Here is a 16,756-nt window from a genome sequence, read left to right as displayed (position 1 = left end):
CTCCGTCCCCCAGATGATATGGCTAGGACGCACCCGTATGACGGGTAGGCCTGGAGTTCTTCCGGGACCCTAGAGTCGCCCTTCTCCAACTGTTGCCCCCTATGTCTGCTTAGGTGATTTGGGTGAGACAGCCCGCCTATAACTGACTGTCCTGCCGTAGGTTTGAAGGCCTGGAGCTCAATACTTCCTTGGCGTTCCGGCCACCGGCTACGCGCCTCAGTAGGATGTTGCCTCGTTCTTACAGCACGACTCCTACTGGTGTTTCTCCTTGTTGCGTTGATCTCGTTTCTCACTCTTCACAATAAACCTCGCTTCTTGTCCTTTCTTGGGGTACCGCCGCTATATCGTGCAGGCGCGGTCCCGTAACGTTCTCTCTGTTCGCTAGGCCTCTGTTAGGATCCCACCCCTGACAGGGACCCCCCTGAATCTTCCCCTGCAACACCCTCTGCCACAGGATGTTGCCTGGATCCAACCCAGTCAGCTTCTCTCTAACTTCCTATCTAACCCCCAGTTTTACCAGATTGTGAGGAGTGGCCTAATACATAGCACCCTTAGCTCCCCCTGGAGGCCAGACTGTGAAGTGTATTGGTGTCTGTGATACCTGGTCAGGTGAACTCCTTCAGTGCCATCAGACGTACCATAGCCCCCCTTAGCGGCGGAGCCACAGTACTGCAACGACCAGGACTCTGGGGCGCTGCAGAACCAATCACTCCTCTCCATGGGATACACTGTGTATGAGGACCCTTAGTCTAGAGATCAGTGAAAACCTTGCGATCCCTCATATGTCACTGTGTGGAGGGGAGATACAGGTCACCATGGGCCCACCTTACTGAACTCAAAAGAGAATGAGTTACAATAAGTTCTCCTCAGCTCAAGTGAGAAAGGTGGTGGAAAATGAACCTAGAACTCATCGCCTACCACAAGACATAGAGCAATAGGGTCAGCCTGCGCCAGGACCACCAGAGTGTGGCACACAGGGGCTTCATAAACATGGCAAGAGAGCCCCCAGCACTGGACATGGGGCTGCACTGCGCTGTGTGAGCAGCAGATGGCGTCCTCTCCGCTCTGTTCTCACCTGCCGTGTGGGAGCGTTACACAGCTTGTGAGTTCATTACCGAGCCGCCTCTCACTTTACTTCCCGGTGGCGCAGCTTTGTCGTCAGCTCAGCCCTGTCCCCCGTGCTCCACTGTAACGACAGCTGCGGGGGCAACTTCTGAAACTTTCCTCAAAGTGTCCGGGGCAGGGGAGGAGACGCCGTCACTCCCTCCCGGCCAGGTGCCCGCTCTTCCGGCTCCATGTGCTTGTTATGTCCGCTGGACAGGAACAGAAACCTTATAAGAGAAGTCGCTGTAAGCCTGGACGCTTCATGTGCTGGAGGGCAGGTCTGGGCCTAGGACGTACCCCGGGACAGGCGCATGGACAAGTCACTGTGGGACAGGGCAGGTGTGTATACTACTGTGTGTGTATACTACTGTGTGTACAGGGCAGGTGTGTATACTACTGTGTGTGTATACTACTGTGTGTACAGGGCAGGTGTGTATATATGTGTATACTGCTGTGTATTATGTGTGTATACTGCTATGTGTGTATACTACTGTGTATATATGTGTGTACAGGACGTGTGTGTATACTACTGTGTATTATATGTGTATACTACTGTGTATTATATGTGTATACTACTGTGTATTATATGTGTATACTGCTATGTGTGTACAGGACGTGTGTGTATACTACTGTGTATTATATGTGTATACTGCTATGTGTGTATACTACTGTGTATTATATGTGTATACTGCTGTGTGTGTACAGGACGTGTGTGTGTATACTACTGTGTATATATGTGTATACTGCTGTGTGTGTACAGGACGTTGTGTGTATACTACTGTGTATATATGTGTATACTGCTGTGTCTGTGTGTACAGGACGTTGTGTGTATACTACTGTGTATATATGTGTATACTGCTGTGTGTGTATACTAATGTGTGTGTGTGTGTATACTGCTGTGTATTATGTGTGTGTATACTACTGTGTATTATATGTGTATACTGCTGTGTGTGTACAGGGCAGGTGTGTATACTACTGTGTATATATGTGTATACTGCTGTGTGTGTACAGGGCAGGTGTGTATACTAATGTGTATATGTGTGTGTATACTGCTGTGTATTATATGTGTGTACTGCTATGTGTGTGTATACTAATGTGTATTATATGTGTATACTGCTATGTGTTTGTACAGGACAGGTGTGTATTATATCTGTGTGTACAGGGCAGGTGTGTATACTACTGTGTATTATATGTGTATACTGCTATGTGTGTACAGGGCAGGTGTGTATTATACGTGTATTATATGTGTATACTGCTGTGTGTGTACAGGGCAGGTGTGTATACTACTGTGTATATATGTGTATACTGCTGTGTGTGTGTGTACAGGGCAGGTGTGTATACTGCTGTGTATTATATGTGTGTACTGCTATGTGTGTGTATACTAATGTGTATTATATCTGTGTGTACAGGGCAGGTGTGTATACTACTGTGTATTATATGTGTATTATGTGTATACTGCTATGTGTGTACAGGACGTGTGTGTATACTACTGTGTATTATATGTGTATACTGCTGTCTGTACACGACAGGTGTGTATATGTGTACAGGACAGGTGTGTATTATATGCATATACTGCTATGTGTGTACAGGGCAGGTGTGAATACTAGTGTGTGTGTGTACTACTGTGTGTTTTATGTGTATACTGCTATGTGTGTACAGGGCAGGTGTGTATACTAATGTGTATTATGTTTATACTGCTATATGTGTATACTGCTGTGTGTACAGGGCAGGTGTGTATACTGCTGTATGTTATATATGTGTGTACAGGGCAGGTGTGTACACTAATGTGTATTATATGTGTATACTGCTATGTGTGTATACTAATGTGTATTATATGTGTATACTCCTATGTGTACAGGGCAGGTGTGTATTATGTGTATACTGCTATGTGTGTATACTGTTGTGTGTGTGTGTATAGGGCAGGTGTGTATACTGCTGTATGTTATATATGAGTGTACAGGGCAGGTGTGTACACTAATGTGTATTGTGTGTATACTGCTATGTGTGTATACTGCTGTATGTTATATATGTGTGTATTCTAATGTGTATTACATGTGTATACTGCTGTGTGTACAGGGCAGGTGTGTATACTGCTGTATGTTATACATGTGTACAGGGCAGGTGTGTATACTAATGTGTATACTGCTGTGTGTGTATACTAATGTGTATTATGTGTATACTGCTGTGTGTGTACTAATATATATATATATATATATATATATATATATATATATATATATATATATATATATATATATACACACACACACATATACACGTGTATATACAGTGGGGCAAAAAAGTATTTAGTCAGTCAGCAACAGTGCAAGTTCCACCACTTAAAAAGATGAGAGGCGTCTGTAATTTACATCATAGGTAGACCTCAACTATGGGAGACAAACTGAGAAAAAAAAATACAGAAAATCACAATCTGTTTTTTTATCATTTTATTTGCATATTCTGGTGGAAAATAAGTATTTGGTCAGAAACAAAATTTCATCTCAATACTTTGTAATACATCCTTTGTTCGCAATGACAGAGGTCAAACGTTTTCTGTAAGTCTTCACAAGGTTGCCACACACTGTTGTTGGTATGTTGGCCCATTCCTCCATGCAGATCTCCTCTAGAGCAGTGATGTTTTTGGCTTTTCGCTTGGCAACACGGACTTTCAACTCCCTCCAAAGGTTTTCTATAGGGTTGAGATCTGGAGACTGGCTAGGCCACTCCAGGACCTTGAAATGCTTCTTACGAAGCCACTCCTTCGTTGCACTGGGATCATTATCATGCTGAAAGACCCATCCACATTTCATCTTCAATGCCCTTGCTGATGGAAGGAGGTTTGCACTCAAAATCTCACGATACATGGCCCCATTCATTCTTTCATGTACCCGGATCAGTCGTCCTGGCCCCTTTGCAGAGAAACAGCCCCAAAGCATGATGTTTCCACCACCATGCTTTACAGTAGGTATGGTGTTTGATGGATGCAACTCAGTATTCTTTTTCCTCCAAACACGACAAGTTGTGTTTCTACCAAACAGTTCCAGTTTGGTTTCATCAGACCATAGGACATTCTCCCAAAACTCCTCTGGATCATCCAAATGCTCTCTAGCAAACTTCAGACGGGCCCGGACATGTACTGGCTTAAGCAGTGGGACACGTCTGGCACTGCAGGATCTGAGTCCATGGTGGCGTAGTGTGTTACTTATGGTAGGCCTTGTTACATTGGTCCCAGCTCTCTGCAGTTCATTCACTAGGTCCCCCCGCGTGGTTCTGGGATTTTTGCTCACCGTTCTTGTGATCATTCTGACCCCACGGGGTGGGATTTTGCGTGGAGCCCCAGATCGAGGGAGATTATCAGTGGTCTTGAATGTCTTCCATTTTCTAATTATTGCTCCCACTGTTGATTTCTTCACTCCAAGCTGGTTGGCTATTGCAGATTCAGTCTTCCCAGCCTGGTGCAGGGCTACAATTTTGTTTCTGGTGTCCTTTGACAGCTCTTTGGTCTTCACCATAGTGGAGTTTGGAGTCAGACTGTTTGAGGGTGTGCACAGGTGTCTTTTTATACTGATAACAAGTTTAAACAGGTGCCATTACTACAGGTAATGAGTGGAGGAAAGAGGAGACTCTTAAAGAAGAAGTTACAGGTCTGTGAGAGCCAGAAATCTTGATTGTTTGTTTCTGACCAAATACTTATTTTCCACCAGAATATGCAAATAAAATGATAAAAAAACAGACAATGTGATTTTCTGTATTTTTTTTTCTCAGTTTGTCTCCCATAGTTGATGTCTACCTATGATGTAAATTACAGACGCCTCTCATCTTTTTAAGTGGTGGAACTTGCACTGTTGCTGACTGACTAAATACTTTTTTGCCCCACTGTATGTGTATGTATGTGTGTACATGTATGTATGTGTGTATATATATATATATATATATATATATATATATATATATATATATATATATATGTGTATATATGTGTGTATGTGTATATATGTGTGTGTATATATATATATATATATATATATATATATATATATATATATAGTCTAAGGGGTACTTCCGTCTTTCTGTCCTCAACTTCCGTAACGGAAATCCCGCGTCGCTGATTGCTCTCGGCAGCTGCCTGTCATGGCTGCCGCGACCAATCAGCTACGGGCACAGTCCGATTAGTCCCTCCCCTGCAGTCAGTGCCCAGCACCCGCTCCATAATCCCCCCCCCAGTCACCGCTCACACAGGGTTAATGGCAGCGATAACGGGCCACGGTATAATGCACTCCGTTACCGCTGCTATTAACCCTGTGTGTCCCCAACTATGCAGCATCAATAGTAAAAATACGTCATGTTAAAAATAATAATAATAAAAAAAAACCCCTGCTATACTCTCCATCCGCCGCCTTTCCCGCTCCTCGTGACACTCTGGTGACTGCTCCATGCAAGCGGCAGGTTCCGGTGGCAAGGATGGTATGCGAGAAGGACCTGCCATGACGTTACGGTCATGTGACTGCGACGTCATCACAGCTCCTGCGAGAAGGACCTGCCATGACGTCACGGTCATGTGACCGCGACGTCATCACAGCTCCTGCGAGAAGGACCTGCCATGGCGTCACGGTCATGTGACCGCGACGTCATCACAGGTCCTGCGCTCATACCAACCCTGGGACCGGAAGCTGCCGCGTGCACCGCACACAGGGCCAGGACTTCAAGGGGCCTTCGGAAGGTGAGTATATGTTTATTTTTTATTTTAAGTCTGTATGCTATGTGGGTATACTACGTGGCTGGGCAATGTACTACGTGGCTGGGCAATGTACTACGTGGCTGGGCAATGTACTACGTGGCTGGGCAATGTACTACGTGGCTGGGCAATGTACTACGTGGCTGGGCAATGTACTACGTGGCTGGGCAATGTACTACGTGGCTGGGCAATGTACTACGTGGCTGGGCAATGTACTACGTGGCTGGGCAATGTACTACGTGGCTGGGCAATGTACTACGTGGCTGGGCAATGTACTACGTGGCTGGGCAATGTACTACGTGGCTGGGCAATGTACTACGTGGCTGGGCAATGTACTACGTGGCTGGGCAATGTACTACGTGGCTGGGCAATGTACTACGTGGCTGGGCAATGTACTACGTGGCTGGGCAATGTACTACGTGGCTGGGCAATGTACTACGTGGACATGCATATTCTAGAATACCTGATGCGTTAGAATCGGGCCACCATCTAGTGTGTATTATATGTATTATATGTGTGTATACTGCTGTGTGTGTTCAGGGTAGGTGTGTATACTAATGTGTATTATATGTGTATACTGCTGTCTGTACAGGACAGGTGTGTATACTGCTGTATGTTATGTGTGTGTACAGGGCAGGTGTGTATACTAATGTGTATTACATGTGTATACTGCTGTGTGTGTACAGGGCAGGTGTGTATACTACTGACTACAGTGTGTATACTGCTGTGTGTGGACTACACAGACTGCTGGGTGTGGACTACAGACTGCTGGGTGTGGACTACAGACTGCTGGGTGTGGACTACAGACTGCTGGGTGTGGACTACAGACTGCTGCGTGTGGACTACAGACTGCTGGGTGTAATGTGATATAAAAAAAAAATCTTCTGTGAAATCAAACTGTCCACTTAGGAAGCAACACTGTTTGATGGAAATGATTGGCAATTATCAAGACACACTCAATAAAGGAGTGGTTCTGCAGGTGGGGACCACAGACCACATCTCAGTACCAATGCTCTCTGGCTGATGTTTTGGTCACTTTTGAATGTTGGTTTTGCTTTTTCCCTCGTGGTAGCATGAGACGGACTCTACAACCCACACAAGTGGCTCAGGTAGTGCAGCTCATCCAGGATGGCACATCAATGCGAGCTGTGCCAAGAAGGTTTGCTGTGTCTGTCAGCGTAGTGTCCAGAGGCTGGAGGCGCTACCAGGAGACAGGCCAGTACACCAGGAGACGTGTGTGTGTGTGTGTGTGTGTGTGGGGGGCTGTAGGAGGGCAATAACCCAGCAGCAGGACCACTACCTCGGCTTTTGTGCAAGGAGGAACAGGAGGAGCACTGCCAGAGCCCTGCAAAATGACCTCCAGCAGGCCACAAATGTGCATGTATCTGCACAAATGGTTAGAAACTGACTCCATGAGGATGGTCTGAGTGCCCGACCTCCACAGATGGGGGTTGCGCTCGCAGCCCAACACCGTGCAGGACGATTGGCATTTGCCACAGAACACCAGGATTGGGTAATTCGTCACTAGCGCCCTGTGCTCTTCATAGATGAAAGCAGGTTCACACTGAGCACATGTGACAGAGTCTGGAGACGCCGTGGAGAGCAATCTGCTGCCTGCAACATCCTTCAGCATGACCTGTTTGGCAGTGGGTCAGTAATGGTGTGAGGTGACATTCCTTTGGAGGGCCGCACAGCTCTCCATGTGCTCGCCAGAGGTAGCCTGACTGCCATTAGGTACCGAGATGAGATCCTCAGACCCCTTGTGAGACCATATGCTGGTGCGGTTGGCCCTGGGTTCCTCCGAATGCAGGACAATGCCAGACCTCATGTGGCTGGAGTGTCAGCAGTTCCTGCAAGATGAAGGCATTGAAGCTATGGGCTGGCTCGCCCGTTCCCCAGACCTGAATCTGATTGAACACATCTGGGACATCATGTCTCGTTTCATCCACCAACGTCACGTTGCACCACAGACTGTCCAGGAGTTGGCGGATGCTTTAGTCCAGGTCTGGGAGGAGATCCCTCAGGAGACCATCCGCCGCTTCATCAGGAGCATGCCCAGGCGTTGTAGGGAGGTCATACAAGCAGGTGGAGGCCACACACACTACTGAGCATCATTTCCTTGTCTTGAGGCATTTCCACTTAAGTTGGATCAGCCTGTAACTTCATTTTCTACGAATTTGAGCAGCATTCCAACTACAGACCTCCGTAGGATATTAGTTGTGATTTACGTTGATCATTTTTTAGGTTTTATTGCTCTCAATATATTCCACTATGTAATGAATAGAGATTTACAACTGGAATATTTCATCCAGTGATATCTAGGGTGTGGGATTTTAGTGTCTGTCTGTCTGTTTTCGCCACAGTGTAACGTTTGTGTTGTATAGTGCTGATGTATGACACTTAGGCTATGTGCACACATAGGAAGAGGTGCAGAATTTTCTTCACAAAATCCACATCTCCTGGCAGAATCGGCAGCTGCGGATTTTGCCACTACGGATTTTTAACATGGAGGGGTGCAGAAACGCTGCAGAGCCGCACAAAAGTGGTGACATGCACTTCTTTGAAATCCGCAGCAATTCCGCACTGATTTTTCTGCACAGCTATTTTTTTATCCCATTGATTTACCGTATTTTTCGGACTATAAGACGCACCCCAAATTTTCAGAATAAAAATAAGGAAAAAAAAAAATGTTTCAAATGGGGGTACATCTTACAGTCCGAATTCAGCTTACCAGTGAAGGGATCGCCATAGGTGGAGAAGTGGTCACAGGGGCCTTTCGGTGGTCCAGGCTGGTGCGTTGACCTCCAGGAAATCCCATCCCAGGCCGGTGCTCTGTGCTTGGGCAGGGGTGGAGGCTCTGTGCTCCGGGGCAGGGGCTGTGCTCCGCTCCAGAACAGTGGCTGGGCTCTGGGGCACAAGCTGTGCTGCGGGCAGTGGCTGGGCTCCGGGGCACAGGCTGGGCTCTGGGGCACAAGCTGTGCTGCGGGCAGTGGCTGGGCTCTGGGGCACAGGCTGGGCTCCGGAACACAGGCATGTGTGCAGGCATGTACTACGGAGGACAGAGAATGAACTTCAATCCAATTTTTCAGCCAGCATGCAGCCAGCGGGAAAGGGTGAATCAAACACCCGAAAACCCAGCCTCTATGGCTGAAAATTGTTCCCTCCAAATTCAGGTGACAGAGTCCCTTTAAGCATTGCCCTTACCAGAAGTGCTGTGATTTCCATATTTTTACTTTGTTATTCATGTCTTAGGTGATTTTTGTCTTATAGGAGATGTTGGAGGTTTGGAAGGGTTAATCAGACCCAGCTCAAATTTGGGATGCCCTGAAAAGAAGAAGCGCAAATCAACCGTGCAGGTAAAGCTCACAGAACGAGACATATCTTGTATCTATCATCAAGAGTAAAATACTCCCCCATGTATAAAAAAAAAAAAAAATGTTGGAAATCATGCTTTCTCAACCTTACACTGTTAAAAGGGATCTGTAACCAAACTTCACAATACTTAATCTTCATAATTAAATGCATGAGTCAAATGCATGAGGTTACAATATAAACAGAATGGTGTTTTCATACATAAGGTGCAAATGGAAAATCCCGAGACAATATAAGGGATATAGCAGGCGGTGCACCCCTTCTGAGGAAGAACTGCCGAAATGTGCGTCACGGGGATACACTAGAGCAGCGTTCCCCAACCTTTCTGACCTTGATAGCCACATTCAGCACTGAGAGAGGGTCGCGAGCCACATTCAGCTCTGAGAGGGGGTCAGGAGCAACATCCTTCTCTCAAAGCAGTACACTGAAATCCAGGGGTTCCAACAATGCCCCAATTCAGTATTCTCCCATCAAGGACTCCTAACTCCTCTCGCATCCAGCTTCAAGAACCTCCTTTAACAGGTAGCATCATCCTCCAGTGTACCATACCTAAAATATCTCTAAACCCCTAAGACCAGTAAATGTGCATCCAGATCTGCTCTTCTGTGCAGGGCTACTCAAAAATTCACCATTTTGAGATGTACTCTTCATTGCCGTTTGGTAGACCTGGAGCTAAAGCACCAAGCTGGCAGACAGTCGCGAGCCACAATTCCTGGGACCGCGAGCCACATGTGGCTCCCGAGCTACAGGTTGGGGACCCCTGCACTAGAGCCTCCTGGATCCATATAGCTGACCGCCTGCTATATCCCTTCTATTGTCTCTGGATTCTCCCATGAACCATTTACTCTCTACCATTGGTATTATATATTATATTTATTTGGTTTAACTTTTCCATGGGAGTTACCAGAAACAAACCCCAGCACCATCAAGTACTTTTATCTGCTTTTTACATGCTCTATGAATTTACCATTTGCACCTTGCACTTTATGACTATACTATTCTGTTTATATTGTAACCTCATGCATTTGCCTATTTATTGATTTAATCCTGATTTGCAAGGACCTGCATAGACACAACCTACTTGTTTACCATATTTGCTCACTGTTTGCTTTCTCTTTTCTTGTATGGTCTGTTTGCATCTCCAATTTTTAACCATTTGTTTGGTTCAATAAAATTGTTTAATATAAAAATAGATAAATTTAAAATGAACATTTTCCAGCACTTGCTGCACTCATGTAATGCTCATCTTTATATTTGCTTCTGACATGAAGCATGAATTTTAGTTTTTTTTCCTTTGTATATTATTGGTTTATACTTCATCCCCTGTATCCCCCCATCTCTTGTCATCTGATATCACCTATTGTGTTTCTGTCTTCTATATGGTTTTAATGTTATAATTTTTTTAATTTTGCCCCAAAAAACTGGGAAAACTTATTGACTCCAGTATAAGCCGGGGATGCATTATCCCCTCATCCACATCCTTGTCTGCATGGCTCCTCATCCATCATCCTTGTCTGCGTGGCTCCTTATTCCCATCCTTGTCTGCGTGGCTCCTTATTCCCATCCTTGTCTGCGTGGCTCCTCTTCCCCCCCCCCCATCCTTGTCTGCGTGGCTCCTCTTCCCCCCCCCCCCCCATCCTTGTCTGCGTGGCTCCTCTTCCCCCCCCATCCTTGTCTGCGTGGCTCCTCATCCCCCCCCCATCCTTGTCTGCGTGGCTCCTCATCCCCCCCCATCCTTGTCTGCGTGGCTCCTCATCCCCCCCCATCCTTGTCTGCGTGGCTCCTCATCCCCCCCCCCATCCTTGTCTGCGTGGCTCCTCATCCCCCCCCCCCATCCTTGTCTGCGTGGCTCCTCATCCCCCCCCCCCCCATCCTTACATGCGTGGCTCCTCATCCCCCATGAGAAAAGCATGAAAAAAGCAAACAAAACAAAAAACCACATCCTACTTTCCTTCCCTGCGCACCCTCTCATTCCAGTACCAGCAGCTCCTGCCGCTGAGTGATCACCTGTCTTTGCTCATTAAGGGAATGAATATTCATCTCTTTCTACGCCTATGAGAGTGGAGATAGCTGAATATTGATTACTAGTGATGAGCGAGTGTACTCGTTGCTCGGGTGACCTCCTGAGTATTTGTTATTGCTCGGAGATAGTTTTCATCGCCTCAGTTGCATGATGAAAACTATATCTCCGAGCAATAACAAATACTCGGAGGTCACCCGAGCAACGAGTACACTCGCTTATCACTATTGATTACCTTAAAGGGAACCTGTCACCCCGTTTTTTCGGTATGAGATAAAAATACTGTTAAATAGGGCCTGAGCTGTGCATTACAATAGTGTAGTTTGTGGACCCCGATTCCCCACCTATGCTGCCGAAATACGTTACCAAAGTAGTAGTTTTCGCCTGTCAATCAGGCTGGTCAGGTCGGATGGGCGTGGTGTCTTCCCCCAGATCTTGCGTAGTTTTCCGTTGGTGGCGTAGTGGTGTGCGCATGTCCAAGGTCCCGAATCCTGCACAGGGGTGTGAAAATAGCAGCGATGTCCGTTATTCCATTGGTGGTCGGTGGGCGCGGCCATCTTGCTTTGGCCACGCGTGCGCAGAAGCGGCGCTCTGCTGGCCGCGGGCATCCGCGCGTGCGCAGAAGGCTAGCGCGGCGGCAATTTTCGTGAAGCAGAGTTCGCATCTCGGCTTCATGAAAATGGCCGCCGCGATAGCCATCTGCGCACGCGCGGATGCCCGCGGCCATTTTTCTGAAGCCGCGGCCAGCAGAGCGCCGCTTCTGCGCACGCGCGGCCAAAGCAAGATGGCCGCGCCCACCGATCACCAATGGAATAACGGACATCGCTGCTATTTTCACACCCCTGTGCAGGATTCGGGACCTTGGACATGCGCACACCACTACGCCACCAACGGAAAACTACGCAAGATCTGGGGGAAGACACCACGCCCATCCGACCTGACCAGCCTGATTGACAGGCGAAAACGACTACTTTGGTAACGTATTTCGGCAGCATAGGTGGGGAATCGGGGTCCACAAACTACACTATTGTAATGCACAGCTCAGGCCCTATTTAACAGTATTTTTATCTCATACCGAAAAAACGAGGTGACAGGTTCCCTTTAATGAGTGGGCACCCGGCGGCTGCAACTGTGTGCGCTGGAAGAGAAATTAATATTCATTGCCAGTGCAGTGAATATTCACTTCTCTTCAGCAGCGAGCACAGGCTTTAGCCGCATCCGCTGGCCCCTGCCTAATGTGACCCGCTGCTCCCCCGCCATCTTCTGGGACAGTGACTCGTGTATAAGCCGAGGGGGGGCTTTTTCAGCACAAAAAAAGTGCTGAAAAACTCGGCTTATACCCAAGTTTATACGATAACTAAAATAAGGAATTTTGCACCTTGTTCTCTTGTTTGTTTGTTTTTTAATTATTATTCTGCTGATTAAAGAAGCATTGCCAACTTTACATGCACACATTTATAAAAAAAAATATAATGTGAGTGCATTAATACTGCTGCTCTCTCTAGTGTCCAGCGCCATTCTTCTCCTCTTCTCAATGACATCACTGTACTTGTGACTATCCGGCTCGCTCCATGTTGTACGTGTGAGCCGGAAGTCTCTTAGACTATGTGCACACGCTCTGGATTTTTCGCTTTTTTTTTTTTTTTTTTGCATCTTTTCGGCTGTAAAAACGCTTACATTAAGCATCCCATAAATTTTAATGCATTCTGCATTTTTTGTGTGCACATGTTGCGTTTTTTCCGCTAAAAAACCCGCAGCATGTTCATTAATTTTGCGGATTTTTCGCAGATTTTCCGCTATATTATATTGCAATGGGAAGTCTGGAATAATCCACAAAAAAACGCGGAAAAAGAAAGCCACTTGTGGGTCACGCAGAGTGCAGCATACCCCGGACAGTCTGCAGAGAGGTGACGTCACTGAGAAGCTGAGAAGAAGGGAGCTGGACAGCGGAGAGAGCAGCAGTAGATGAATATGATAACACACTCGCACTACATTACATGCATGTGTACACACATTTAATACAAAAAAAAGGGTAGTTGGGGTGCTAATTTAATTTGTGCTTAGAAAATGGATATGTTTGGTGTTTATGCCAGAAGCTGTTCTTCTTGGGTGGGGGGAGGTGATCACCCTCATATATATGAGATCCCCAAGGTACAAATTATAGTATAATGTAAGAAGCCTTGAGTGTTTTACATTAGTGATCTAAGTTGGACTGCTCCCAGGGAATTGTGGTCTAATTTAATCACCACCTAAAACTCCTCCATGGTCAGAATGCTGGTGAGAACAGCGTAATGTGATCTCCTCTGTGCCATGCAAACACCAGGCCTGATGTAGTCATGGTATGTCTGTATGTTACAGAGATTTTTCATCATATCCTTCTGTGACACATGAGCCTCAGTAAAGCCTCTATGCAGGTTTTTTTTTTTTCTTTTTAGGACAGATTAGTTCAAAGTTGTGAGGTTGTTTTTTTTCCCCACCTTTAGGATAAATGGCAGGAAAGGGTTCCAAATTGTACCCATATACGGTACATTCTCTTCAGTCAAATTGTCTCCTGTCGGTCAAATTAACTTGATAGACTTCCCCTTTTTTTTTTTTCTTTTTTTTTTAACCATACTAGATGTTAGTAACCCAGGGCTGTAAATTTGTTCCATGATGCGATCTACTGTCGCGTGCATAATCCTTCATCAGTTTCTGTATTCTAGCATGCAATGATGATATACAGACATGTGCTAGCGGCATCACAATAGTCCAGAATGCGTATTCGACAATTGCATCCATTTGCCCGTTTCCGTGTTCCGCTGCAGATTTTTCCTAGTGCAAATTGTCGCTGTAATCACTAGATGTTTGGTTAACTGGTATTTTAAGAATTAATAAACCTGATAATTATAAGGGCCCTCTCACATTGTGTACTGTCATGTTCTTTGCTCCTTTAGGAGCTTGCGTCCAAAAAACCCCCCACAGCAAAACTGGATTTGGGCGTAAGCACAGATGGGGCAATTGACTATATTGGTGCCGAAAGAGTCAACGTGCGATCTGTCGTCCGTCATGTTTGGTTGTATACGACTACAGGAGGTGGATACCCAGACATGGTAGTTTGCATCTGATTGTCAGCCTCCAGTAGGTGTATACACCTGAAAAGGATGCACATCAGAGCACATGTTGACTCTTTTGGCACCATTATAATCAATTACCTTGTCAGCGCTCTAATCCCTTTTTGTGGGGGGTTTGTACGTAAGCCTCTACTGGACCAGCGAATGTAGGACAAGGCGCAGTGTGTAATCACCCTAAGGCTGCCGTCACACTAGCAGTATTTGGTCAGTATTTTACCTCAGTATTTGTAAGCCAAAACCAGGAGTGGGACAAATGGAGGAAAAGTATAACAGAAACATATGCACCACTTCTGTATTTATCACCCACTCCTGGTTTTGGCTTACAAATACTGATGTAAAATACTGACCAAATACTGCTAGTGTGACGGCAGCCTAATACTACTAGTATGTATTTACGGTATAATTTCCTACAAGCTGGTGATCTTTCGTAATCTTCGCCTTTAGTTTGATGTATCAACCTCACATTAAGCACATTAATTCAACCTTCATTTTTTTTAATTTATTTTTTGCTTGTCCCTAGGGGTCTATGCTTCCTCCTCTCTCAGAATATGCTCCACCAACAATCACCAGCTCAGACCATCTCATTGCCTCCAATCCTTTTGATGATGGACATAGCATATCACCTCTTTCAGGGTACACTTACTTTGGAAAACCAAGATATATCAATAATGAGCCATTTAACACTTTTAAGATGCCACCTAATACTTCACCAAAAAGGTCCTTTCGAAATGGTGGCTCTCAAAGCTTTAGAGATCAGCCACTATCCTTTCCAAAAGAAATGAGACGTATGTCTCTGGGGAGAACATTCTCATTTAGCAATATTCAGGAAAAGTTGCCTTTTGAAAACGATTCCTATTTTAACAGTGGACTTGGACAAACTATTGCCATGCCAGGGCAACACTTTAGACCTATCCATGATCAAGATATCGTTCACCTAACCAGTCTCAACTCTGGCCAGCGAAACCACATTGAGCCTTCCAATTACAGGGCTCAAAGTGGCAAAGTGCACTTTATCCAGCATCTCGAGGGAAGCCATCAATTTGAACCAGCACAGCCTCACTTTCTTCCTCCAAAAATATCTATCTATAGACAAGAATCTGATCCTGCATCCAATAAAAATAACCTGAACCTAATTGCAATCGAAGAGCACTCCCATTCAGGTGATTTCAACCGGTATACTACTGATCCCCAGGATTCTAAAAACCACATGCATACTTCAGATAATTTGCAGTCCGAAACCGTAGACCTAACTAATTGTGGTCCTGGTAATGGAGCCCACAGCAAAACTTCACGTCCTAAACTTTCAAAAAGTGGTGTGACACCTAGTGAGAAATGCAATCGATGGCTTCTCCAATCCAGTTTTTCTGGTCCTTTACCCACCGACACAATGTATCAATGTGGGATTTGTTCTATTGAAGTTAATAATGCTGGGGATGCCATCATGTGTGAAGTTTCTTGTCGGAAGTGGTTTCATCGAGCATGTACTGGGATGACTGAAATCGCCTACGCAATGCTTACTGCAGAAGCCTCAGCGATTTGGGGTTGTGATACTTGTATGGCAAAGAAGGATGTTCAGCTGGTGTGCGTTCGAAAATAATAAACCGCCCCTTTGTCATTTTATGAATTGGAGTCTTATTCGGAACAGTTGATTTGTTTTTTTTTATTGGTGAACCAAGCCATATCTTTGCTAATATTGACAGTGGATATCCTGGGAAGACCTGCCTTACCAGCATTAGTCCCATTCTCCGGTTTCCTGTTGAAATCTCATCATCCTGTAACAAGAGACACCAAAGGTTTTCCCCAAACCATACACCAATATTATATATGTTATTAGTATAAATCTGAAGGTCTTCATTTTTTTTTCCCTCTGCTATCATGATCTGACATGATATGCTGCTCTAGGATATTTTGCACTATTTTAAAATACTATATAAATATATATATATTTTTTTTTTAAATACAATTTTTTTTTTTTTTTGTGGCAGCACCAAGTGCAAACCTAAGACAAAACCCACCCTTTTATTGTGGGAATTGCACTGTTGATTTAATGGTTGTGCTAGGTTATCATTTGTGATAGTGCGTTTTGAATCACAACACCTGTCCCTTTTAAATGTGATATCTAGATTTAACCATAATGTCTTGAATTTTAATATAATTAGCACTTTGTAGTCTGGTTTTAAGCTTGATTTTGGTTTGCTTTATACAGTTTATGAAAATGTAATGGGGATGTTTGCTGGTTGTGACACTTGGATAATATGCAGTATTGATATCTAGTAAAGTGGCCATGGATTCTTTACTGTATATCAAACGCTTTGGGGCAAATACTATGTAAAAGATTGAGTAGAATAAACCATTAGCAGCTCAAGCTCATCTGTTGCATTTATTCTGACATTCCTGAAGGCTTGAATTTGACAT

The 16,756-nt window shown here is 45.2% G+C and overlaps 1 protein-coding gene across 1 annotated transcript; it reads left to right on the top strand.

Moving 5' to 3' along the window:
• The first annotated feature begins 1,029 nt into the window (after positions 1-1,029).
• On the top strand, positions 1,030-16,294 carry PYGO1 (pygopus family PHD finger 1). Its single transcript, XM_077263789.1, has 3 exons — positions 1,030-1,443; positions 9,110-9,195; positions 14,862-16,294. The coding sequence occupies exons 1-3, from the start codon at positions 1,416-1,418 to the stop codon at positions 15,936-15,938; spliced, it is 1,191 nt and encodes a 396-aa protein (XP_077119904.1). The 5' UTR covers positions 1,030-1,415; the 3' UTR covers positions 15,939-16,294.
• The last annotated feature ends 462 nt before the right edge of the window (positions 16,295-16,756 follow it).

The sequence above is a fragment of the Ranitomeya variabilis genome, chromosome 5 (genome assembly GCF_051348905.1).
Source record: "Ranitomeya variabilis isolate aRanVar5 chromosome 5, aRanVar5.hap1, whole genome shotgun sequence".
NCBI lineage: Eukaryota > Metazoa > Chordata > Amphibia > Anura > Dendrobatidae > Ranitomeya > Ranitomeya variabilis.
This window is presented reverse-complemented; position numbering and strand designations above follow the sequence as displayed.